Source organism: Haemaphysalis longicornis, unplaced genomic scaffold, assembly GCF_048455015.1.
Source record: "Haemaphysalis longicornis isolate Haplotype H1 unplaced genomic scaffold, Haemaphysalis longicornis Haplotype H1 scaffold_4, whole genome shotgun sequence".
In the NCBI taxonomy this organism is placed as follows: Eukaryota; Metazoa; Arthropoda; class Arachnida; order Ixodida; family Ixodidae; genus Haemaphysalis; species Haemaphysalis longicornis.
In genome coordinates, this window is record NW_027526361.1 from 43,255,794 (window position 1) to 43,281,852 (window position 26,059).

General features: G+C 46.9%; 2 protein-coding genes across 2 annotated transcripts in view; one reads left to right on the forward strand and one right to left on the reverse strand.

Moving 5' to 3' along the window:
• The window catches only part of LOC144179735 (cell adhesion molecule Dscam1-like), a 251,484-nt gene extending 232,299 nt beyond the window's left edge, over positions 1-19,185 (forward strand). The window contains exons 28-37 of the mRNA XM_077708177.1: positions 4,443-4,706; positions 6,181-6,492; positions 7,515-7,688; positions 10,994-11,179; positions 11,862-11,950; positions 12,037-12,103; positions 13,326-13,481; positions 15,719-15,818; positions 16,771-16,823; positions 19,047-19,185. Coding sequence (XP_077564303.1) covers positions 4,443-4,706; positions 6,181-6,492; positions 7,515-7,688; positions 10,994-11,179; positions 11,862-11,950; positions 12,037-12,103; positions 13,326-13,481; positions 15,719-15,818; positions 16,771-16,823; positions 19,047-19,108 — 1,463 coding nt within the window. The 3' untranslated portion in view covers positions 19,109-19,185. The remainder of the gene's footprint in view (positions 1-4,442; positions 4,707-6,180; positions 6,493-7,514; positions 7,689-10,993; positions 11,180-11,861; positions 11,951-12,036; positions 12,104-13,325; positions 13,482-15,718; positions 15,819-16,770; positions 16,824-19,046) is intronic.
• LOC144178601 (hormone-sensitive lipase-like) overlaps positions 16,820-26,059 on the reverse strand; it is a 30,344-nt gene continuing 21,104 nt past the window's right edge. Inside the window, exon 8 of the mRNA XM_077706564.1 lies at positions 16,820-22,026. Coding sequence (XP_077562690.1) covers positions 21,814-22,026 — 213 coding nt within the window. The 3' untranslated portion in view covers positions 16,820-21,813. The remainder of the gene's footprint in view (positions 22,027-26,059) is intronic.

Genomic DNA, 26,059 nt, shown 5'->3' on the forward strand with positions numbered 1-26,059 from the left:
AATGTCTCGGGAAGAATTTATCAGTCATTTACTCCGCCCCACCGAAATGCAGTCGTGTCAGACAAAGAGGGCCCGACTTCACGATATACAGAACATACCAGTTGCCGCATATACATATCGATCGCCAACACGGACCGCGTTTGTCAATGGGAAATTCAGAGCGAGCTATGGATTAAGAGGGGAGAGGGCGACCACCGCTACCGCCCCCCTCCTCCCTTACCCCTTCTGAATCTGTCACAATCCTCCACATAGCTAGCTGTGCAGAGAAAAGGCACGAATGATGGTGTTTTTCATTGTATACTCGTCTGGCCGACCGTATTCCGTTCGTGTGCGAAAAGTATTCGCGTTTTCTTTTTTCTTTCCATTTCGAGTGCATGCCTCAGGCTGAATAACACGCGCCCATAGTGGCAGCTCCACCTTCTCGTCCGCTGTCGTCATTCCCCGAAATAGGCCGTGTGTTGTTGGAAGGCAAGCAATCAGGCGGCACAAAATATGTGCACGTTCCCAACAGTTTGCGATCAAAGCCGGTGTCTCGAACGGATATTTTCCCCCCACGTTTCGCTTCCCTCGCGTACCTTTGACGACGTCGCCCACAGATCAGTTTTCGAACGCTCCAGTGAAGAAGAGCGGAGGTAATTGAATTCGGCGTCCGCACAATCGTCGTTCATTTTAGATTTCCACGCACCGGCGTGCCCAAATATTGCGCGCGCACGAGACCGCCCGCGTGTAACCGGTGGAGAAAGCAGGAATTTCCGCCCTTGCCTCCACCGAACAGTGAGATAAATAAAAAATTCATAACCGACGAAAAGAATGGACAAATTTGCGAGTGCCGGCAACAGATCTCCGCGCCCCAAAAAAGATAATGCAAGTTCAACTGAAGGCATCGCGTAAAAAAAGTTGGACGGAGAAAAGGGGCAAACCTTAAAAGTTTCAGAACGCCGCACGACCTCTGCGGCTGAGAAAAAAAAATGAAAAATATAACTCGAGAGATAAAACGAATAAGAAGAGAGCCAGGAAGGCAAGGGGCGGTGGAGAAGGTAAACACCGCGGTCGTAACCGCGCTACGTAGTGCATGTAGCATCGTTCTTCAAAAATAGACAAGCGCTCAGGCGCCCGCTCGCACTTTGCTGGCAACAACGAGAGAAACAAACTGGCACACAAAACAGGAAAAAAAGGCATTCGGTGCACGCGTCGTCGTCCCCCAGACAAGCGTGGCTGAACCAGCGTGGCATCCTGAAAATCAGCAGCCAGGACCCCGGAGGTCGAACGGTGCGCGGTTTGAGAAATAAGGAGAAAACTAGAGAAGGAGGAAGCAAATGCAGGGACCAAGAAAGGGAGCAAAAAGGAGAAAATCGGTCTCACCACCCATGCTTGGAAAGCAAGTGCGCGGGAAGAGAGGGAAGGCGGAGGTGCCAGCAAGAAGATGGAGGGTCGGTAAAAGGGGAGAGAGGGGAAGCGGGGGGCGCAGAGGCAGCTGCGTCGCGCGCGACAGAAACGTTACGGCAAGATGCGGCCACGACGCACGTGGCGCGACGATTTCCCAAAGGAAAGGGGGAGCGCGGGCTGCGAGACGCCGGCACGCCTCCAGGGCGCCGAAGAAGCGAATAGGGGGGAAATAAGAAAAAAAAGAAGACGGGGAAATAAAGAATGAGCGCTGGGATGCGAGCAGCCAGAGCTCAACGAAGAGGAAAACAAATACGGCGTCGATTCGAGCCCCGAAGGAGGAGGAGGAGGAGGAGGAGGAGGAGAACCTCGCCAAGCTGGGGAGGCGCGGGAAAAACCTGCCGGCGAGATCGACGGGCTCGGCACGGAGACGGAGACAGCGTTGCGAATGAATAGCAACGAAAGAAGGGAAAAGAAGCACTCCTGGAGGAGGGATGGAATTACGCAGAGGACGTACACCGGGAGGAAAGAGAGGAAGAAGAGACGGAACAAACGTCCAGCCGGGGGTGGCCAAATAAATACGGGTTCATTGATTCCAGCCGGCGCACCGTGGCGCTGCTAAAGGCAGAAGCAGACACAACGTAGTACAGAATAAAACGACGAAAAGAAAACCGAAACAGGATAATAGATTTAAAAGATCGCAACAGCAACAACAAAAGACGATGGACGAATGGCAAGGGGCGAAAGCGGTGTGCGGGGTGCCGAAAATAACGCCGCTTTGACAGAAAATGGCATAAAACACGATTTTGATTTCTGGGTGTTTGGGAGAGGCCGAGGTGGTAAGAGGGAGAAGAAAAGTGCGTAAGTGAGGAGCACCGGCAGGGAGCGGAGAAAAGTTGTGGCCGGTGAGCGGCCGAAAGTGTTTTTGTTTTTCCCGCCAGAGGCTTCCGACCGAGTAGACGCTGCGGCCTTCGCTCCTCGTTGCAAAGCTTCGCACGCTCCTTACTTCCTGCCCCTGCTTCAAAACTCCGCGCGCGCACACTCGGTCGTGCCGCGGCACTGTTTGTTTACTTCTACCCAGGTTCCACCCGGCGCCGAACAAGCATATTTCAAATGGGGGATAACAGGTCTGGCCATTACGAAGTCACATTCGAGTTTGTTCTTGTTTTTGCAGCGAGAGAAAAGAAACACGTCTTGCCTTAAGGCGCGTGAGAGGAGTGGCAAGTCGTTCTCAGAGAAGCGGGCAAACAAGGCGGAAAAGGAAGCGGACGAACCCAAAGAAAAGCAGGCTTGCTGAAACACGGGCACAGAGACGTAAGCATCCGAGGAAGAATTTGTTGCCGGAACGCTCGGTCGCCCGTTATCGCCTCGTTCCCACGTTATCAAACAGCAGTCGCGAATGCCAGCTTGCGTTGCGAATGTGCCGGGTCGGGCGGCTGTTGCATTGCCGAAGCGGGAAGTTGAGCGGACGTAACTCCAACTTCTGAGAAGTGTTAAATTGTTGCTGTCGTGTAAGCCTGGCAGCTTATGCGGCAAAAAAAAGGGAAAATTGATGTCGCGAAGCGGCCCAGTCAGCAGAAGGCATAAAATATTTCTGTCTTTGTGCAGTAAGACGAAAGCGGTGCCGGCATCTGTAACCGCTCGATAGCTGACTGCACCCAACATTGCATAAGCTCTATCTTTTATTCTTTCTTCTCTCTTTCTCCATCTCTCTCTTTCTCTCTTCTTTCTCTCTTTTTCTCTTTCTCTCTTCTCTCCTTCTCTCTTTATCTATCTTTCACTATCCTTTTACTCCCCCTCTACTTCCCTACTCCCGCACTGCGTTGTAGGCAAATGAGCTCCCTGCCGAGCTCAAAAATATCCGCAGTGTACTTCCTTTCCTTTTTCTTTCCCTCAAACCACAAACACAACCGGCAACAACAATCCCAGCCTTTACCACACGTATCGGTCCTGAACCCCATAATGTTTTAGGCTCCCTTCCTAAAAAATAATGCTCCTCCTCTATCAACGTCATTAAATGAGAGAGAATTTATGGGGCTCGTGTTTCGAAATGCTCGCGTTGTTTGTCAGCTGCTTCAATCACGTGACTGTCAGGGGAGAATAGTTTTAAGATAAGTGAACAGGGGAGTGATATTTTCCGCGTCCCGTGACGAATGTGACTTGCCGGTTCATTGCCTGGCGACGCCAATAACGATTACAAAGTTCCATTGCAATGCTACATTCCCCATCAAAAAAGACCGTGAACATCGATGACTTTTCCAAGCATGCGGCGGCAATCATTTCGCGTTGTTAGCGTGCCTTACAGCGAATTAAGGCTATATAATATATGTTCAGAGTCACTACCGACGCAAAATCCATATCGTGATCTATGGACGTAAAAAAACGGCCTGTCACGCCGTTCGGTTGGCTGAGACGTGAAATTACGTCATTTTTTAAAGTTATTACGACAGTTCCGGCAACAGCCTGAGCCCGGCCTTAGCCGAGCCGTGCTCGGTAGTGTCTTTTCTTTGATTGGTTCGTACAAAAACAAAAAAAGAAAAAAGCTTCGCGGACTATCCGAAACTTTCCAGTAGACGGCGACGCGTTTTCGTAGTACTTGTTTAGTTGCCACGTGGAGAGTTATTTCGGTGTCAAAAAAGACCCTCATTCTGGGCGAATGTTTCGTTAGCGTGCGTCGTTCATGAGCCTGGAGGGCTCATAAACGCCGGTGAACTTCGCGACACCAACCTGTACATAGCCCCTGGTTCAACATTTCCGAAACTGACAGCGTATCCCTTTGTTCTACCGTACTTACTGTACAATCCGGGCTAAAGATAAGCTCTCGAATGTCCTAAGTGATCGATGCTGTGCAGCATTGTGATGGACAAAGGAACTTTACACGCTGCCGCTTCCCTGCGATCCTGGAACAGGCGGCGTCCACTTTCCTCTTCTACCTTTCAACAAACAGTGACGCGGCTTTTCAGCTTCTAAATGAACTCGGTGTCTGAATGAACGCCTGATTAATCCCGACAGCTACGGAGATCCCCCTCCGTATATACGAGCGCGCACGGCCTGCGCAGAGTACGAGCTGCACTACAAGCGACAGCAGGGCTCGTGGGACCTGGTTCGCGTGTCCCCGCCTCCGGGTCCCGAAGCGGCTGTCTCCAGAGGCTCGCCCCCGGGACCCGCGGCGTCCGCGGCCGCTTGGGCCAACGGCACCTGGCTCAGCCACGAGCTGGCCGGCCTGTTCTGCGGCACCCAGTACCACATCTACATCGTGGCCGTGGCCGAGAGGGGCCGCAGCGAGCCCAGCGACACGGTGTTCGCCAGGACGCAGGGCAAAGGTATACGCGCGAAAAGAACGGATGAAGTTTTAGTAGCCGAAAGATGTCTCCTGCATGCACGCAGTTGTACCGTGACAGCTTCGTTCCAGAAACTAAAATAGTAAAGTTGTATACGGTGCCCATCCCTTTAGTCAGGGTGGGGCTCTGTGTCGTGCAAATTTAGGCACCAATGCATGCGGGCCACGTCTTCGCCTTAGCCTTTTTTTCACAATCGCAACAGTGCACGTTATACTTTCTTTGGTATTTCTTTTTTTTTTTTTGTAGCGGCAGTTCTGATTGCTGTAGATATCATTAATATCGGAGGTCATTTTGTTTGGATAAGAAAACAGGAATCGAGTCACGAGTCAGCTTCGAAGGAAAATTTGACATCCACCTCAATGCAGCCGTACGCATACAGAGGAAAGATGTACAGCTTTCTCAGAAACCTCGCAGTTGAAGAAAAATTTGTCGTGGTGCAAGATTCGAACACGAGACCACCGCGTAACCAGGGGAAGTCGCTCTACTAACTGAGCTAACCAGGAGGCTAGCCGTTTGTAGCGCGAGGGCGAATTGATCAACCACTCGCAGTTATGGACAGGTGTTAATCGACCAGATTTAGGGGAAGTCCCCAAGGTGGAGTAAGTTTCTACGGAGGAAAATTTGGCATCCACCTCAACGCAGCTGCACGGCTACAAAGGAAAGTTGTACAGCTTCCTCAAAAACTTCGCAGTTGAAGAAAAATTCGCCCTGGTCCACGATTGATTTGAGTTGATTTGAGCATGAGAGGAGGAGGAGAGGGAAGGATGCATCTAATGATAAAATCAGCCAGGCAGCGTGCTTGGCTTGCTACTCCAAATGAACATGAGAGGGATGAAAATGAACGAAGGAAGCGAAGACACAAAAGCTCATACAAATATTAACAAACGCAGATAAGCACACAGAAACTAAAAGACGCAGGAACGCGCACACGGCACACGCACAGTAGTAAAGAAAAGGCAAACGTTCACAGAGTTTCGTTCAGGGCGGAGTCATGGAGAAATGACACCAAGGCCCTTGTATCCCGTGTTGCCACGGCAGGCAACACGGAATACAAGGCAGGCATGAGCTTTCTGCCGGTTTGTGCTTGCTGCTGGTTTATATCTTGCTGGCCTTGAGCATAAGAGAAATATACCAAACGACTAAACGTTCGTCACTAACGAGAAAATTTAATTTCCAAGAAAAATACACTTATTACACAGCCACAACAAGGAAAGTCAAGCGTTCACATGACGCATGACACACAGAAACGCAGTTATCGTACATACAGTCTATTGCCTCGCCGTTCTTGCGCGCCTGTCTCTCAGTTGCGCCTTCATCGCACCGAGACCCATCATAAACGTTGAACCTGTCGACAAAGGGCCCCGAAAGGTCGAACCATCTGCGCTCTGAGACCATGTGCGCAGAGTCCCTCCGAACGACCACTAAGCCAGTTGGTGCGTGCGGTCTGCGCTCGCAGTGCCGGCGTCGCCCAAGCGGGAGTCGTTCGTGTCTCCCAACGCGAGCTCGCTGACGCTGCGGCCAGCCTCGTGGTCGCCCGGTCCGTCCAGCTGCCCCGTGTCGCACCTGTCTGTCGAGTACCGGGCCCGCGAGTCTGTGGGGCCCTGGCTGGTGGCCTCCCGCGCCCTGCAGCCCCGCGAGGGCCCCATGACGCTGCATCACCTGCGGCCGGACACCTGGTACAGCCTGCGCGTCACCGCCCACACGGACGCCGGCCCCGCCGTCGCCGAGTACGCCGTGCGCACGCTGCCGGCGTCGGCCACGCTCGCCGGTGAGCGGACGTTCTTCCGGACTCAGTTAGCTTGCAAGCGGCTTGACATTTCTCGTATACTCGTACAGTAAACGCCCATTATAACGAAACTTGACTTTATTCGGAGTGTTCCACGGCCCCCACTGCTCTGTACAGCGCATACTCATACTCGTTTTAATGAAGTACCACCTACAACGAATTTCTCCGCATGGCTTTGCTATATAATTTGCTGTGTATAACCACGCAGCTTCCACAAGTTGCCCATGGTTGGTATTACAGGAAATTGTCAAACTATTTTCCCAATTATAGAATAGAAAATTGCAGGTTCGTTACGCGAATATACTAAGAAATCTCACCGTAATGAATGCCAAGGAAAGCACGAAATGTATGGTTTATTTTTATGCCTATTTTGGAACAAAATAGAATACAAATGAAATCGGGCTAATAAGGTATGTGCTGCCTACAACACAAGCCCCAAAATTTGAATATCCGAATAAACTTTACCGCCACTATGATAAAACCGGCGACGGGAAGCGTTTTTAGTCTGATTTTCTGTGCGGACGACAATGAGACGTGGCAATAGAGTAATGTCGGGAAACCGAAGTACACGTGAATTCTTTAAATAGAAAGGATCAGAGCCTGGCTGGTCAAACGTTATTTGCTTTGCTAAAAGTTTCAAGAACCAAGGCGTCCGAGGAACGAAGCCATGGCACACTTGTATAATGGCCCACCAGTGCGTGCCCCAGCCCAGGGGACGGAACATCCGAAGTTTGGTCGACCTCCCTTTACTTCGACCTACCACGGTGGAATAGCTATTGATACGCTCTGGTGCTCGGTAGCGCTGAAATCTGGATCGCAATATACTTCTTCGGATATCGATGATGACAGTTTACAAATTTTGCGTCCCATACCGCAGCAATACATTTTCCTCTTCGCAGATTGTTTTTCGTCCTAAAATGCGCCCGGGGCATGAGACACCATAGGCAACGGGACTTCGGCAAGGCATTGTGAAACTTACCTCGTGTCGCATCCCCGCGGTGCAGGCACGGTTCTTCCCGAGCTGATGGTGGTGCACGCGGGGGCGGACGCCGACGGCGAGCTTCCGTTGCTGGTGCCCATCGCCACCTCGCTCAGTCTCGCCCTGGCCGCCGCTGCCCTGGTGCTTGGCTACATCTGCTGCAGGAGGCGCGCCGACCCGTCCTTTCCCAAGGACCACGGTACGTTCCCGCGGCCAACGTTGCCAGCGGCCTCTTCTCACCTCGCAAAGCGGCCCGTCATAGGCCGCGATTACGTGGCTGCACAAGCGCAGCGACCAGTTTCTGCCCGCGTCGACGTCATTCGAGCGGCGGGATTCGCTCAGAAAGCGCAGCGAAATAGCTGCGCCAGCAGGCTTTTACGCGCTCCTTGTCGCAGCCATGTAACCGCGCCTATAGAACACGTTCTGATGCCCTTCTTTCTTTGCTTTTGTTCTTTCAGTGCGTTTTCCCTGACGATCTATTTCATATTGAGAAGGTGGGGAACTTGGTATTGGTCAAAGAGATTGAAAACAAAGATACAATAACAGAAGACGGGGGAAAAAAACAGCGCGAGCGGCTTATATTCAAGCAGGTTTTGTTGTTCTTGTTTTTGAAGTTGTTGTTCCTTTGAAGCTGCACAATTGCGCGACGATGGGAGAATTCAACGCATACGGGTCATCACAGCCAGCGAAAAACAAAAACAAACACCGAGTCTACAAAACACCGAACACTGGAAGCACCGTGTTTGGGCGCGCTGTCAGCTCTATACTAGATAGTGTCACCAGTCTCACCACTGCCGGGACAGCACGGGTTTTTTTTTTTTTTTTTTTTATCCCTACAATTTGCCTCCGGACATCCGGCCGCGAAGTTTATCCTTATGCCTCAAAGTAAGGCCGCTTCACTCAAAAGGCTTTCACACCCACGTTTCCGACGTTCCCTTCTCTTCGTATCTCTGTGCACCTTTTCTCTTCGCATTTCTTTTCCTGTTTTTTTGGTTAAAAGCAATACGAAATCATTCCTGTAAAACTTTTATTTTTGCTACGTTTTTTTTAACAGCGGAGCTGTTGGACAAGCCGCAAGTTTGCCGTTGCAGGAAAAAAATACCAAGAAAATGCGGAGCGCTCGTGAGCGCCTGCCTCGTGGCGGCCGCCGAGTCCCCAGCTCCTTTAGCAAAAAAAAGAAAAACTCCAGCGCTATCGTCTGTCACGCCAAGCGCTGCTTGGCATGAGGAACACGACGATATCGATTCATATTACGATGACTACTACTGGCAAAGTACAAAGCAACGGCGCAACATATAAATAAACAATTTCAAACGTACAAATGCGTGGTGATGTGTCCTTGGTGCTCACGAGTAAATAAATCCTGCAGCTTCGCTATGGTTCAAGCCTAGCGCGACTTAGTGCAAGCTTCGCCAGTTGAGCTGGTGGAAGTCTACAATGCTGAGGACGACTTTGCATCCACCACTCGCCGCGAAGAAGACGATGACCTCTTCGATGCATATAACGACGATTAATAGCACCGCAACTACGCAAATAAACGATGACACTGAAACTTGCAATGCTAAATTCTCAACGACAACAGCTTCACCATTCAAGTCTTGCGCGTGAGTGCAAGCTTCCCTGAATTTTTTTTCTTTTTTCTTTCAATTTCCTACTTTTGTTTTTGTGCTCACAGAGTAATTGTTTGTTTGTGTACGTCTGTTGCATGTGCCCGTAGTCAAGGAATATTTATCCACTCGAATGAAGCAGCGGGTATGTTTCTAATAAGTCACTTAACAACAAATAAAGTAAAAGAAGGAGTTCTGCCGCTATAGCTGTGGCGACCAGCGAAAGGATTATGACGTGGCTACACATCAAAGCCAAGTGTCCAGCTACAAGAACAGACTCAGACATGGTAACGCAGCGTAAACGTGCGATGAAATAAAGCTGGCGCGGCTGAAAAAGCAGACGTTGATGTCAGCATCAAGTCACATATTTCTTTAAATGAAGCAAATTACCCCTTATTCAAGCTACAACAACAAAAAACTAATTGAAGATTCATTGGTGGATCTTTAAAAATGCGTGAGCACCTCATCCCTCGCCCTCCTGAATTTCTACTCACGTCTCCTCGGCAACGTCACCCACTCCACTCTCGAAGGCAGTTCTCTCTACGTTCTCTCCACGTGGTTTATCCACGTGGAGAGAACGTAGAGAGAACTTCTGTCACTTGCTCTATTACAGAGCGACGCGGTCGACGCGATTGTTTCGCCGTCATGTCCCCATCTATCACTCACACAATTAACGTGCTTCCCCGCAGAAATAGTCATAGTGCGGCGGTGCACTCTTTACAGGGGCGTTATAAGCAGGCTGTTGTATCATCGTCATTATTGTCTCCCCGAAGCCACTGTGGTACGGGTGTAGTCTCCACTCTCTCGCTCTCTGCTTTCTGTCGCTCACTCTGTTACAGAGCGACGCGGTTGTGCCGTCATGCCCCATCTATCGGTCACACAATTAATGTGCTTCACCGCAGAAGTAGTCATTGTGCGGAGGTGCACCCTTTGCAGGGGCGTTATACACAAGCTGTTGTCTCATTGCCACTATTGCCTCACCGAAGCCACAGCCGCATGCGTGTAGATGGCTTACACCACATAACATTCGCAAGCACCGAGTTCTGGCGAACTTTGTGAAACGACGATGTATCACTGGCAAGCGACTTGCCATCTGGCGAAATCTTTTCAAGCGCTTTCTAGAAATGCAGTCTTGCAAGAAAGCACGCTCTACAGGGCTTTCCGCAAGATCAGCAACATTGACGTGGTTTTCTCGAAGGAAATATTCGGATGTTGTACGTACTTATATTCCGCACAATGGCTTTCTCTTGTATTGTATTTCATTCGTCTTCCCCACTTTGAGTCATGCACTGCAACGAGTTAAGGCTTGTAACTCAGATATTTTTGCTTTTATTTGTATTTTTCAGTCCTGTAATAGTCCGGACAGGGGTGACAGTAATTAATTAAATAATTATTAATTAACTAACTAATTAATAATTTACAGTAGGATCTAACCCTACTGCCCTAGAAATACAGCAAATTACTTAATTGCGTAAAGCCGTAACGATTAAAAGTGTTCCGACGCGCAGTGGCTAGTCGGCCAGAAACAAAGGTGTCTAATTCCTCGGAGCAAGCCCGGTGTCAGAATTTTAAACTACAGCGGTGGCAGAACGACAGCTTGTTCCCTAGCCATGTGCACCGAGTAAATACACATGCCCACAGGCCAACTTTCATCCACCACGATCATATAGTACCTTTGAACTGCGGTCTGTGCCGGTCTATCTTTTTATGTCCCAGTCACTCATCCGAGGCGGCCACTTAAGCTAAGGTCGCCTTACTAGTTTCCGAGACCGTTCGCATTCTGGAAGCGACGACAGTAATTTGTGACTCCCCCCCCCCCCCCCCCCCGCCCATCCGGCCAAGTGTATCCCGGCATTGGGGCCCGTATACCAACTCCGTCCGTCCCCGTGTCATGCAGAGGGCCACTCAGTGGGCGGCCGCTGTGCCAGCAACGACGCCCTGGCCGAGTCCGCGCTGGGCAAGCGTTCCAGCCTGGACAACGTGCTTTCCACACTCACCTCGGCCTCCGGTCGCCAGGGCTCGTCCTACTTGGCTTCGCCCGCACGCCACTCGGTGGTGGCACCCGCCACGACGCCCACGCAAGGTATGCACACCAAGCCTCGATTTTCGCTTTCTCCAACGCTTTCTTCCGAGTTCAGGCTACCACAGCTACCGAGAGGGTACATTGCGCATCAGCGTAACTTATGGTTAATGTCACGAATGAAACAATTACGCAAGCGCACTTCAGCGTGCACGTGATTACTTGGCGAACAAGTAAGGCCGCCTCCTCGGCTGCCTGGCTTGCTCATTACAAGAGCAGCGCAGACGCAGCACTGTTAGCGTACTGTTCCAAGTACTTTTCCTTTCTAGGAGTGCATGAACTGTCATTTTTTGTCTTTGTTCTGAGGCGCCATATTTTTCCTTTGCCCACACCTTTCGAGGCAAATACCTTGTTTACATTTTGTTCAGAAGTGTATAGCTCATTCTTATCTGGTCGCCGTAGCTTGTTTCCAGCTTACAACCATAAGCACCGCCAGGATTCGGCAGATATCCCGTTTGATGGAACTAAAGTCCCTTCATCGGTTTTTAGCCCCTTTTATTATGGAGCAGCCCGAGTGTCCGCGTGTTTGGACGTGTGAGTGCGTAAGTTGCCAGGAATGGCGAGAGCACTGCATGAATAGAGGGCGCCAGCTGTTCCAAACTGTAATAGAAACTGTGGCCTGGCGAGGTACTTTCGGTAAGCGGGTCAACGAACCATACAGGTGCATTTCTCTCTTCCCTTCCAGGTTCCATTGATGACATATCAGGGTACGCGTCTTTTCCAGAAACTCAAATAAAATCCAACAGCAGCAGAGTGGTGCTCAAGAAAACGCAGGTAAGCGGTCCCGCGCAGTTTCAAAGTCTGTTTAATTAAGTGTTCCACTTAATGTATGCCGCTGACACTGCCAGTTTTTGTAACAGGAAACGCCTGTGGCAAACACAAGAGTCAAGAGGCCAGTTTCAATACAGAAGCTTGCCAGCAGCGATGGTAAGTTCGCTCCCTCAGACTCCTCTCGACTCTTCATGTTAGACCAAAGTGCACAAAAATTTCTATAAAATAAAGGATCGTCTGTCTGCACACACAAGAAAATCTAATGAAGCAGTACTGCCTCATTAGAATCCCTTGCCTGAAATTAAGGTGCTATTTTCCTGTCTGTAGCAGCTAAACGGCACCTAAATTCCCATCGTCCACGACACGTCATGTGGATCTATAGCACGAGCTTTAGAAATAACACACAAAGAAAAGGAGTGAAGCTTTTGTTGAGGCAAAGCCTGGGCATGCACAGAAAGAACCCCGTGGAAAAGCAGAGAGGGTGGTGGCGACAGCTGGCGCAGTTCGGTGCAATAACGCCCCTGGTTGAACCGGTTCGATTTCAGCATCCAAGCGTTCGTGTCCATTGTCCAGCAGTGGAGCAGTCCCTAGCGAGCTGGGGTGCTGGCACAGAGAGATTGAGTTCGCATTAACAACTCATAAAAAGTGCTTGAGGGTCCTAAAACTTTTTTTCTTTCTCAGCAACTACAGAAACTAGCGAAAAACTTCAACGACAGAATACTAGCCCTTCATCGAACAGATTTAGGGGAAATCCCCAAGATAGAGTAAGTTTCTTACTCTACCTTGGTCATTACTCCACCTTATTCCACCTTGGGGATTTCCCATAAATCTGGTCGATTAACACCTGTTCATCAATTCGCTCTGTTTTTGATCAATTCGCTCTCGCGCTACAAACGTCAGACTCCTGGTTAGCTCAGTTGGTAGATCGACTGCTCCGGTTAAGGGGTGGTCCCGGGTTCGAATCCTGGACCAGGACGAATTTTTCTTCAACTGCAAAGTTTCTGAGAAAGTTGTACAGCTTTCCTTTGTAGCCATACGGCTGCATTGAGGTGGATGTCAAACTTTCCTTCGCAGAATACTAGCCCCCTGGTTTTAAAAAAAAACGGTCTTTCGTTCTGCAGATTTTAGAACAGCTTGCATCATTTTCGTAACTTTTAGTATGCATCGATAATTATGTGCGTTGTTAATATTTACTACAAGCAACTGTAAGTGAAATTTACTTGCGTAAACGCGGGCCTGCGCAACGTGGCGTCTATGGCAAAGCAGAAGGGTAAAAACCCTTGAGCTTGAGAGCCTGCATGTACAGGAAAGAAATATGCAAACGAGCAAGTGTCTCAGGTTCAAATATACCAAGTTAATCTCTTCCGTCCTCTTGCAGACGTGCAAAGAAGAGAAAAGGGAGCCGATGGTCACACCCCAGCAGCACAGTTCAACCATTACGACAACCCAAAAGCGATGAAAGGAGGCTGCCCCAAGAATTGGCAACATACTTCGGAAAAGGGCAGTCGGCCCTACGTAATACCCCAAGAAAACAGTGAGCTGGTTTTTGTTTCCTTTGTCTAATCTGTGCGGACGGTAACAAACTAACCGCGAATAATGTACTACCGAATGCGCCGATGGAGCGCGCACAGCCTCAATACCACGGTGAAACATGATGATTATTTAAACTTCGTGCCCTAAGTTTAAATAATGAACAAATAGGTAGGAGACGTCAGGTCAGTTGGTGACATATGGGGGTACAGGTAAAGGCCTTGCAAGACTCTTGTAGGTCTTGACAGTTGGTAATGTTATCAACGGTCATTGTCGACAGCTTTTCCGAGGTACACAAGGTGTATTGTTACTTTGTAAGCATTATTCACAAAATCGGATTTACCAGACGCAAGCTTACTGAGGGCTTAGAAACTTTTTTCTCAGCTCGACAATCAATTTTTTTTATAAAACAACAAAGGCTGAAGAAGAAGAACAGGTAGCTAGTATTGCAATGCGAAGAAATTCAGTGCCCTTCCATCCTGTGAAGGATGACCAGCGGAGCTGTGGTGCGTGAGGGGCTCGGTGAATTAAGACAGAATAAGGGTTGGCAGCCAAGAAAACCTCGGAAAGCAAAGGGGGGAATGCGGTAGGTCATTGAAACAGATGAAGAATTTGGAAAGAAAGAAAGAAAGTGGAGAAAAAAATGCCCGCCGGGTGGGATCCGAACCCACGACCTCCAGAATACCGGTCTGGTGCGATGACCACTACGCTACCGGCGGGGCTATTTTCCCCTCCACTTTCTGGGGCATTTATTTTTTTGTTTCCTGCGCTTGGGGGTGGTAGCCAGCGCCACTCGGACTACTCGGGGTGAATGGGGACCTTCTTTTTAACCCCCGGCCCGTGACTCGAGTGTCTACGACATGTCGAGAGTGGTCGACCGGCGTTGAACCCTCTTAAGCTCCCTATGACACCAAGACTGCCAGAAGCGAGGCAGTCTTGGTGCCATACTTTCAGCTGCTGCGATGAATCCACACCAAAGAAAAATGTTTAACTACACACAGCAGATTAAAAACACCTCTATTAAGTTTAGAAATGACGTTTGTAAATCACAAGTGAACGTCTGGTTCACTCCGGACATCCCATATCTCGCCTCCAGTGTGAATTACAGCTATTGGCAACCTTTGGTAACCTATTAGAAACAAAGTTTACCAATTTTGGGAGGAGACCTGTTGGGAGGAGACCAGAGTCTCCACATGAGGAATTCTCTTGGAGACCATATTGTGCTGCCCTGAAGTGTTCCGTCGCCAATTCTGTAAAGCCTATGCTAAATGCTGCCAATCCTGGATAACTATTTTAGGCCCCAGGCAAGCTTGTACGGTCACGCTCATGAGAAATACTGGAAACATTCCTTTCCCGGGAAGTAATCTTACGAATATGATCGTACTACTCAAATTTGATGTCTAAGAATTTAGCTTGCTGCGCAGCAGAGCTGCGAATGTGTATCGGATCCTTTATTGGCTCGCAGGTGCTTGAATTATGCTAGCTATCTCCCCCAGACATCTTTTAGACCCCACGCTGCCCTCAGTCTTGGATTATGGTCGTTGCCTTTGGGCTAGCTCCCTCCCCACCCTCGTTCGTGTTTTGTTCTGTCCCCTCCGTCGGCAGGAGCGAAAGGAAAGCTCGCCGCCGGTAGAGGTGTTATATTCCCTGAGCAATGTCGGGAGCGTGCTTTTTTTCTCCCCTGACCGGCAGAAGGACGGAGGGAGGCGGAGGTCAAGGCCCTCGAGTAGTTAGCGCACTATATTTGGGGAGGACTTGTTGAGGGATACAAGCCGGCTCCGAGCGGTCGCAAGCAAGACTTGCTCCCGTGGCGGTTTCTGGGCGCCAAAACCCCGCGCATTTCTCGCCAAACGTGCGGCGGTTGGGCACCTTTTTGGCCTCCAAACCACTATCAGGGATTGTGCGGCGATACCCTCCCCGTGCGCTGCGGCGCATTTTAATTTTAACCCAATTAGTCTTTTGTCTTGTTCGTGCTTCATCGTCTGCAGCAAATACTGCACATACTTGTGTCTGCACATACTTGTGAATAGACTTTTCTTTTTTATCTACCTTCCGGGTCCCGCACACCCCTCCACGATGACACCACCCTACTCTGACAGCTAACCAAACTTTACTCCTCAGGGGGACCTCTTACAAATTACTTATATCCTAAGCCCCCACAGGCATTACTGCCTGTTACATTGATTGAGCTTCCATAGATTCACCCATTTCATCCTGATTCCTTGGCCCAATCTTTCGCAGAGTCAACGCTTGAAATGGAGCCTGAAGGAGAACACTCCCCTCGGTGGTCACGATCGCGAAGGAGCAACAGCAACTTCATCAACTCGGGATCCACCATGATGTGAGTTTCCAAATTTCATTCTTTCAATTGCATGAATCCGAATGCTACACCCAGAGTTTATCAGACGGATAAAGGTTAATCCATACTTTCTTCTCTTCTATCTTTAACAAGTCTTTTAATATGCCATATGGCAAAAAACACGGAATGAAAAAAAAAAACGGTTCTACCCCCGTGGCCGTGAGGCTTCCCTCAATAACAGACCAACCACAGTTGCTCGTTCTATAAAGAACTTGACCAAATTGCATTACTAATTGGGACCGGTTGCTAAAATATACCAACTGCAAAATAATTAAAGTAAAACCCTCTTAATTCGGATTTCACAGGATGGAAGAGTATGCCCAAATTAACCGAGCATCCGAATTATCGCGAGTGCCGTCATAACTAAAAAATGCTTTCAACATCACCAAACATTTTTTTAGAGTCTGTGATTGCCATTTGTTTCGTGAAGGTAATGTGCGAGAAAATCACTATTTCTGAACTTCCTCTATGCTTTTTAGGTGCGCTTTTGATTTCTGCTGCGAATACGAATTAGTTGAAGTGCGCCCACGGCGGAATGCGCCGCTGTTCTCTTACCTGAACTCGGTGGGGAGTCCAAATTAACCTGCAGCCGAATCTAGCTGTCCCAATTAATGCGTTCTTGGCCATACATCAATGCAGAATTTGGACGGGACGAGACGCCGTGTCCGAATTAACAAGGGCCGAATTAACAGGGTTTTACTGTATTATCCCGTATGCAGGCTTTTTAATACCGGAATTCGTACTATCAGGCTATGCAGAAACGTTTTCTCTACAAGACATTTGATGAGGCATTGGCCACAGGAACTTTGCCAGCCTGAAAATATTTAAAGGTCTTAGTACAAAGCAGCTGGCATCTGATCCGCACTTGTCTGCCTCTGCAGTGCATCAAAGGTCTCGCAATGAGCTAACCGAAAGCTGGTTCCTGTTGTTTCAGAGAGAAAACATACTTCTTCAATGGAGATGAACTACACAGTGAAGATGTAGAAGGTAATAGAACATTTTATTTGCTTCACCTCTCATTTATTTTGGTTCACACTTTTTTTGTTGACCTAAAGCTTAATATTCTCACAAAACTCATCCGCTATGATGCAAAATAAGTTAGCCATATTTTACAGAAAAAATTAGTACATAAAGATGTAAAATCGTATTGTATCCTTGTGAAAAGTTGTGGGAGTATCGCATCAGGGCGCATGATTGAGATGAAACAGCAGAAAAGCAAAACAGGAACTTCACCTCATTGATTAAAAGAAAGCTTCTGGACACTGAAACTCACAACACAAGGTGCACACCAAATAGTAGTGCAGATTATCAAAGTGCCAACAAGCAAAAGAACACTAGAAACAATCAGTGGGTGATTTCATGAGAGAACGAATTTGTGTACACACGCATTTTTTTGTTTTCTCCCATATTTTAATGAGTTATGCGCAAGCCAATGACGCACGATTTTCGGCGGCTGCAGTTTTTTCTAACTTTGTAGCTTTGCGCACGGTAAGATTTGATCATTCCGACTAAAATTTGTTTGGAACTAAAAACTACACAAAAATGACAAATAGGTCAAGACAAATTTTGTGTTCTGCTGAGAACAAAAGAATTAGAAAAAATGTGGTCGGCCAAGACGCTAGATCGTCACTTACTTTGACGCCCCCACCTCCGTATCTGCAATTGTGACCAACTTGTAATGGATAGGTAAGATATATCTAAACATATTTGTAAAATATCGCTTGTCTAGAAAAAATGTAAATATACGCAAAAAAATATTGACAGCTGTTCTCTTTCTATACATAACTTAATATAAAAAAACAGCTCTTGATTTTCTTCAAAATTGTGGAAACGAGACTCCTCTGGAGGCCCAACAATACTGCTGAAAAACTTGTTGGATCATTCTGTTTGTACTGAAACTTTAAACGGCTGAAATCACGCCGCAAGACGCATCTCTGTGCCGTGTCACGGCCGCTGTGTGAAAGCGCGCTCTCATCCAGAGGCAGTGGCCGTGCACTCCGCTACTGCCGCTGCTTCTCTGGCTTCGCTCTTTGATAAAAAAAATTAAAGCCGTTCCACTCAATGTGAAAACTGTCAGAAGTGCAGAGCAGTGATTCGCAATAATGGACTGCGGCGCTGTTATCCGCTCACTGCTACCACCCAACGCATTTCGAATTTCCCGCCTTCGCAGTGCTCGCACGCCCCCTGCCTTAAACTGCGCCAGTGAGAGTTCTGTTCTTTTGTGCTTTCTTTTCCTGCCACACGTTCCGGCGTTGCACTGCCCCCTTTTTTTTCGCTTAATCGTAAAAACCAACCCAACCAGTGTTCCTAACTAAATGAATGCGTGCGCTGCCGGTTAATTACGTCTATTTTGCCTCAGATGTACCTGCAGTTTTATTTGCGCTAAACAACGGGGAGATATACGACAAGTGCCAGCGGTTCACGAGTTTCGAACGCTTATGACTACATAAACCGCTTGGCTTTCGAAGCCTATGGGTGACGCCGCGACGACAGCCGCTACGACGGAACGCCGGGTCTAGCGAGCGAGCTACGACGATAAGGCGAGCCCCTAAAGTGCTCTGCACTCCAAAGTGTGTGTTCGCATTCTGCGGCCGCACCAGGGACTTCTCGGCCTTCGATGTCCTTCTAAAAGATAAATCCCCATTATAATCTTTTTTATTTGCGATGTTTTACTGAAAATGCACTAGCACAGCTGCGCCAACGGCAAAGACCCACCAAAAAGCATGCCTTTGCAGGAGTAACTTTTCTTTTAGCAAAAACAACAAACAGGGTAACAAAACAGAGTTTTGTTACCCTGTTGGACAGCCCCAAAGTTGGAAAAAACTGCAGCCGCTGGAAATTGCACGTCACCCGCGCCACCTTCGCAAATTTTTTCCCCACAATGTATGCACGCTAGAGGGAAACGGATTGCAGTTTTAAAATATTCTCTGGCTTGCGCATAACTCATAAATATATGGCAAAAAACAAAAAATGCGCGTGTACACGCATGTTGTCCTCTCGTGGAATCACGCTAGTACATGTGCATCTGGTATGTAAAACCATTACACGAAGCACTCAGGCTTTCATAACATTTACCTAGTCCACAACAATCACGTTTCTTTCTAAAATTACTCCATCAACCACAACAGCAAAAACTTTCACGTGGACACCAAAATGAGTATAACTTGCAACGTGTATTGCCTACGAATACATTTCTAACACTTTTTCCAGCATTTTGTGTGGCTCTGTCCCCGAGAATGGAGTACGCGACAGAAGAAATCAAGTTCTCTTGAAAGGCACGTCGCAAGCGGCAACGCCCGTCACGCAGGATAGCCACAGAGGAGCTGGGAAAGGAGTGTTTGGACATTTTATACGCCTCTCAAAGTACAAAAGAAACGTCTTTGGATGCAGCAAGTACTCTACACGGAATGCCATGCCATCAAAAAACTGAACATACTGCTTCCGCTCTGCAAAGAAGACATACACCGAAGGTAGTTAAGTAGAACCAGTGTATGTACAGAGTATAACATGTCATGCTCAAGTGCATTGCACTACTCAAGCACAAATCTGAGCAATACCTAACACTGTAGAACTTCACTGAAACACTCCCCAGAAGAACACAGACAGAGGGAAGAAAAAAGGTTATAAAAAACAAAACAAAAAAACCGTACAACAGGGCTCGGATTTTATCGTGTGGCCTCTTGGAAAGCGCAATAACTGGATACAAATCACCGGGTTTTAATGTAATGACTATCTGTCGCTTCTTGCAATTCTTCCAAAAAATAATAAGAAAAAAAAAATCTGCGAACCTGTGGTTGAGCAATTTCAATAAGCAACAAGAACGGAGTGCACTTATGCGATTTAAGGTCAGGAACTCGCATGTTCGTTGTTTGCTATATCCCAGCCACAGCATTTTTTTTCCCTTAAAAAATTGCACATTTTATGCTTACCTGCGAGGGAATACAGGTAGTCTTCATAGCTCTAGTCAACAAATTTTTGTAACACAATGGCATGTGTTCGTCCCATAAATTTTGTACAAAGCAACACTGCCCAGCTTTGCCCACACGAAAGTGTATCTGCACTGCATCTCTTGTTCTTGTTTTGGACCGGCCTGGCAAGGTAACGGCGCAGCTAATGTCCATCCAATAAAAAATGCAGATCAGCTTTAACCAGTGTGGGCGACAGAACAAAATGGCACTGTCTCGCACATGAATTTTTTTTTCTGTGCCCTTCTGAATAACAAACAAGCAGCGCGAAAGGCTCTTTAGGGTGCCGCAGTTATATAAAAATGGGCTCGCATTACTTCCAGTTACATTGTCATCTGATGCCAAAAAAGGCTGCAAACACTCAAAAGCCACTCGAGCCACCCGTGGCCAGTAAGCAGCAGACGGCAGGCATGCCAGTCCCTCAATTTGCACCACAGGGTGCCACTCAAACATCTTGTCACCAATAGTTGCAACCTGATGTTTAAAAAAAGGACGGCATGAAGCTGGGGAAAAATTCGTAGCTTTGCAATCGCAGACAAAAAGAACAGGTCTTCACAAGCAACAAGAGGATGTGAGCTGAGAAAGACTAATCTGCAACGTTTGTGACACCACCGACGACTTTCTGGCTGTTGTGTATTGAGCACTGCTTTTCTGATGAAGTTCAAACTTAAAACGGTTACCGAGCAACTGACACCAGCAAAGCAAGCATGTGACCAAACTGTTACAAACAATAGTGAGCAGCACTATGACAAACAGTGCAACAACCGGCAACTTTGATGCTCTGATCTAAAATAAAGATCAAAAGCCGTGCTAAAATGCACTTTAAAGAACACAATATCTGAACAGTATGCATTTGTTCCTTATTCCTAAAAACATTGTTCTAGCAAGTGGACCCAGGTGAACAGGTGATGTGGCCATGACGCTACGCTAACGAGGGCACAAATGTGTTTGGAAAGAAAAATGTGAAAACGACACACATGAAAATACGGCTAGAAGTAGACATGCTCCACTACATCGATGCAACACCTAGGGGACATCATTTCAACTTGCTCATTGTAACACATATCTCTGAGAAGGTAACGAAGACAGCAAGACCTTAGCTTGACTTCTAGACATGACTTGTCAACGAAAGTGCCAGCCGAAAATAGCAAAGAGTGCAACGATTGTCACATAACACGAAACATCATGTATGTACATGCGTTGTATACTGATTGTTCTCAAAATAAACATTATTTTGCTAACAAGAAAAAGAAAACTTACGTGTGTTCTCTCTCTCTTTCAAAAATTGCTACACAGCCCTTTGACATAAAATTCAATTAGAAGCATGCTTCCAGATATGCTAAGTAAGGCTGCCTAAAAACAGTCTTCAAATCCTAGAAAATATAACAACTGTGGCTCCCATATAACAATGTACGGCTCCCAGAGCCAGCGGCTAACAGAACTGCTTTGAGTATTATTATTTCTCCTTTCCTGCCCCCCTCATATTTTTAACAAATACTTTCCTTGTGTCACTAAGCACATGTTCTGAATAAATAAGAGTGCGTACATGGCAATAATGCCGTTATTTGTTCTCTTTAGTGCAAAACCAGTACTGCTAATTCGTGATCGCAGGGCTCTTCCCACTATCTTAGCCTGTCAACCACTACAGTAAGGAATACCCTGTTAGTAGTAAATATTTCTGGCAGGCGTATGCAAGCCTTTTTTGGCCTGCTTCAAAATGTATCAGTCAAGCAGGGTTAATAGACGTTTATAATATATAACCTAAGCTATCAAACAACTTTTGGCATTTTGAAAAAATGCATAGTCCCCCATAGCAAGTTGCCAACAATGCGAACTGCATAAATATATACGCCTGCTTAAGGCTCTTCATATTAGTATAAAGTCTTCAAAACCACATAAGTGCGACGCACTGCCTGACCAGTCAAAAAATACAGTTTCCGTAACAGAAAAATCGGTATAAACGCCAAATGCCCCTTTTCCGTCGGGATGAATAGCGGCTGTATCAAAAATACCTATTTGCCCCCCAATGTTTCCATCTGAAGGGCAGAGCGCAGCATGTCGACACAACACTGAATTCCATCTTGGGCTTCGATTCCACGCGGGAAGAGGTTGAGGAAGCCGTGGGGCAGGTGATCCAGCACTTTGACGGTGATTCGGCAGCCGAGGGAGCGGAGCTTCTTGGCGAGCATGATCATGTCGTCCAAAGTTGGGTCCAAGTGAAGGCACTGCAATGAGAGAGCAACAGTAAAGAGACAGAGCGATTGCGTGAATCATCTCGACAGTCAATGAAGCACACAATGGGCCCATATATATGGATGCCCCGAAGCTCAACAGAAATGGCTTAAAAAGAAAGAAAAATATAGGAGTTCCTAAAGCTCACAAGAACTCGCTAAGGGTTAGGCTAAAACATGCAGTGTGGCTTGCCACAGTGCTCGCACAACACCTTGAACCGGCCCACAAGGTTTCTTTCTAGGTAACAGCATCCATGTATGGCCACACAGCATGCGAAAGAGATGCCTTTCATGACTAGCCATAGTGTACGCAAGAAAAGAAAAAGACACTCAAGTCTCCATTTTTTAGCGTCCCAATCACTGCATTGGTGACCAGCATGGTTAACTCTGCAGTGTTTCAAAAAGCCAAACGGCTCAAGCAGCATTCTCCATAATTTGAATTTTTAACTCCTCTCAGTCAAGTGTCCTAAAGTACTCTATCTAGACAGGCTGTGAGTAATTTCCAAGATGTTTCTCCTTTTCTCATGCAGTGAGTATAGGGAACTTACCACTCTCACAAAAATTGATGCGCCCACACATTCCCTGCATATGCCTTCCAAGAACCCATCGAATACTTTTTCACTATCTCTCGAGGCAATGTACTACCGCCCTCACTATTACCTGCAACGCTTATTAGTATTCACCGCTTTATACAACCTTCTTCTGGTACCCGGGGTTAAAGATCAAGTACGCATAAAGAGCACAACGTCCTAATGAATCAAGCCTTATACTAACGTTTATGCCAATAGTCATTGTTTTGACGATGTAATCGCCTGAAAACTAGTGAGCGTTGCAAGTCATAGTAAGTAAGATAATACTAAGGGGTTTGTTCTATTTAGCAGATTTCTCAGTTATTTGGTTGACGACGCGACTGCAGCCCTTTGTCACGTAACCTCTTCTAAATTTGACCTGTTCTCTAGATTAAAGAGGTCCAGTGTGTCAGTTAGCTGTTACTTTGGTAACAACTCCACAAGTGTACGTTGCATCCATCATAAAAAAAGAGCATAAAACAAATGAAAGTGGCCCACTGGTCTTAAAGGCCAACTGCACTCTAATTTTCGACAACGTAAAAATAATGTCACCTAATAGTGCACATAAAAAGAGTGCGAAATGTGAAATACTACATTTGAAATATGAATACGAGTGACACAAACGGCTCACGACATTGGCGTTTTTGGAACTGAAACTGAATAGAAAAGGCGGCCATTACCGGCGGCCGGGCGTGACGTACGTGGTGGAACGGAAGCGCCGCAGTAGAGCCAACAGTCGCTCAGAGCCGCCTTCAAATGTGGGTGGTAGCGTCGTGTTTCTCCCTGTTATTTCCACAGAAGAACTTCCACTAACGTTTACCCAGGATAATGGAGCTAGGAGCAATTCCAACATCGCGTTGCTATCAATCGAGATGAAGTAGGCCGTACGGCAGTTATTTTTCCATCAGAATAACGGCCGTGGTAGCAATACGTGACATTGCGAGCAAAAAAGCAGGCCCTGATTTACAAAGCTAGTTGCTCGTACGATATCGAAAAGCAGCTTTGGTTAGCCGGCGCCTCGGCTGTCACACCGCTCTCTTTGAAGAGAATAAACCGCAGGCGGGCAGAGATCAATCACTATTTTTACTATACATTACGTGCAAATAACTTTGTGAATATCAGCCCAGTATTTTTCGCCTTGCTGCACATCGAAAATCGAATTCTAAAAGGGATCACAGCTAAATGATGCACTAAAACACGAAAAAAATTACTTATCTACCGCTGTTTTCTACTTTCACCAGAGGCATGCACAGTTGAAAACATTTTACTTTCAAGTAAACTAAATCTAGTGCTCTACAAACGTAAACACTTCATTTGGGAATTGAAAGAAATCAGGTTTATTGTTTATGAGAGGAGCAGTTTTTTTTAGCTTTCGCACTTCGCGAAGACGACAGTTGATATTTGCGCGGATGTATTTGTTACCACGAGCAAGGCTGATTTTGGTTCACTTAGCGAGTGAAGCAAAAGTCTCACAAATGTTTATACCCGCGTGTACAAGTTAGGTCGCAAAACTTTGGACAGGTCTAAGGGATGGAGGTGGCATTGGCCCAGCCCAAATATTGCAAATATTGGACGCGGAAGTGCAAGTAGTCAAGAATTTATAAAAGATCCTTTTCTTCTGTGATAGATGCAATAGGAATGACAAATGTAAGGCAAGTGTGCGTGTCGCACTATTTTTTTTAGTAGAAATATTATTTCCAAGTAAAAAGAGTTTTGCTAGCTCCAGAACTTTCGCAAGGGCGTGTATAGTTTGTAGGCTTCTAACCTCTTTTGTTGCACTGAAAAAAAAAGTGGATATTGCTACCTATGCAGTTAGTTTGAAACATGTGATGGCGGCGGTGGTACAGCGCGGTGGTGTAGAAGAGAAACCCCGGGAGAACGCGTCTCCGCCGTGCGAGTCGGTGGAGAAGCGCAAGCTCCATGGGACAGGTTTCCAACCTCCGCCACAGGCCGCTTGGAACTTAGAAGAACTTGTTGGTGGGCGAGTTGGTGCATCTTCAACGTAAAGTAAAAAACTGCGCGATTTGGACGGCCCTCCCTTTTCGTGGCCGTCCAAAATCGCGCAGTTTTTTACTTTACGCTTGGAACTTTTTTCGGCGACTCTCTGCCAGGTGCAAACGTTGTCTGCACGGAGCTACTTTGAACGACGGTACCTAGAGTTCAGTGTGCTTATGAAGCTTAGGATTTCGCCAAGGTGATTTTAAGAGCTTAGACTGCTTATTTGGATCAAATTTGGACAAAGAAATATTTGAGTGCAGTTGACCTTTAAGCCAAAATGTTTATTTTTTCAGTTATGATGATAAAAATGGGAGGACATACGTCGTTTCTCATTCTGATTGTAGATATAAAATTTGTTTTTGTGTAAAACGACTACATCCAAATTTATTCGGATTTTTATGTTTGATTTTTTGACAGCTTTTGTTAAAAATTGCTAGAGTGATGCAGCTGAACAAGGTACCAGTTAACTGTGCACAAATCAAGTAGTAAAAAAAAGACTAACAGTATCATTCTATCTGGTCTGGAGCAGAAGTTACGACCGCCTGAAGTTTGGGCTTGGAAGGTTGGAACCAAAAAAACCGGTTTAGCCTTCCAAGCCCAAACTTTAAACGGTCATAACTTCTGCTTCAGACCAGATAGAGTCTTATTGCACTCCTTGATTTGTACACAGTTCGCTGGTACTTTGTTCAGCTGCATCACTCTAGCAGTTTTTTTACAAAAGCTGTAAAAAAATCAAATATAAAAATCCGAATAAATTTGGATGTAGTCATATTAAACAAAAACAAATTACAATCAGAATAAGAAACTACATATGTCCTCCAATTTTTATCATCAAAGCTGTAAAAATAAAGTTTTTGATCAAGGTCCCACGTGCCCTCTTAAAAGGCAGAAACTTGAATAAAGCTGTAGACTGGGCTAGTTGGTAATTCATAGTGAACAAATGTAGCGCAGCAGAAACACAAGAGACGGAAAGAGACGTCCGTGTGTATTCTTTCCGTCTCTTGTGTTTCTGCTGCGCTACATTTGTTCACTAGAAACTTGAAGACTGTAGAAAGTTGGCAAGTGTAGAACTTGGTGGCTGGAAGCAAGTGCCATGGATTAGCAGTGTGAAAGACATCCAAGCTCAAGTGAAAAAAAAAAAAAAAAAAAAAAAGGCCGTGTATCTGTTTTTTTTTGTTGCAAATGTCGTCAAAAGACGATAGACTTTGTAGACATTTGCCAAGGAAATGCCCCCTTTTGCTTTCCCGCTCCCCTCTCATGCTGTTCCTGTACCGTCGCGCTCATCCCAAGGTAAACACACCAAGGGTTTGCTCAAGGTGATTTGAATTTACGGCGTTCCACTGCTACAGGCCGGGTTCCTCGATGCCAGCGCTGCAGTACGGCCGAGACGCGCGTGAAAGGAGGCGGCCGACTTCAAGGTTTATAGAACCGCGTGGCCGTGCTCAACGTGCGTTCCAAGC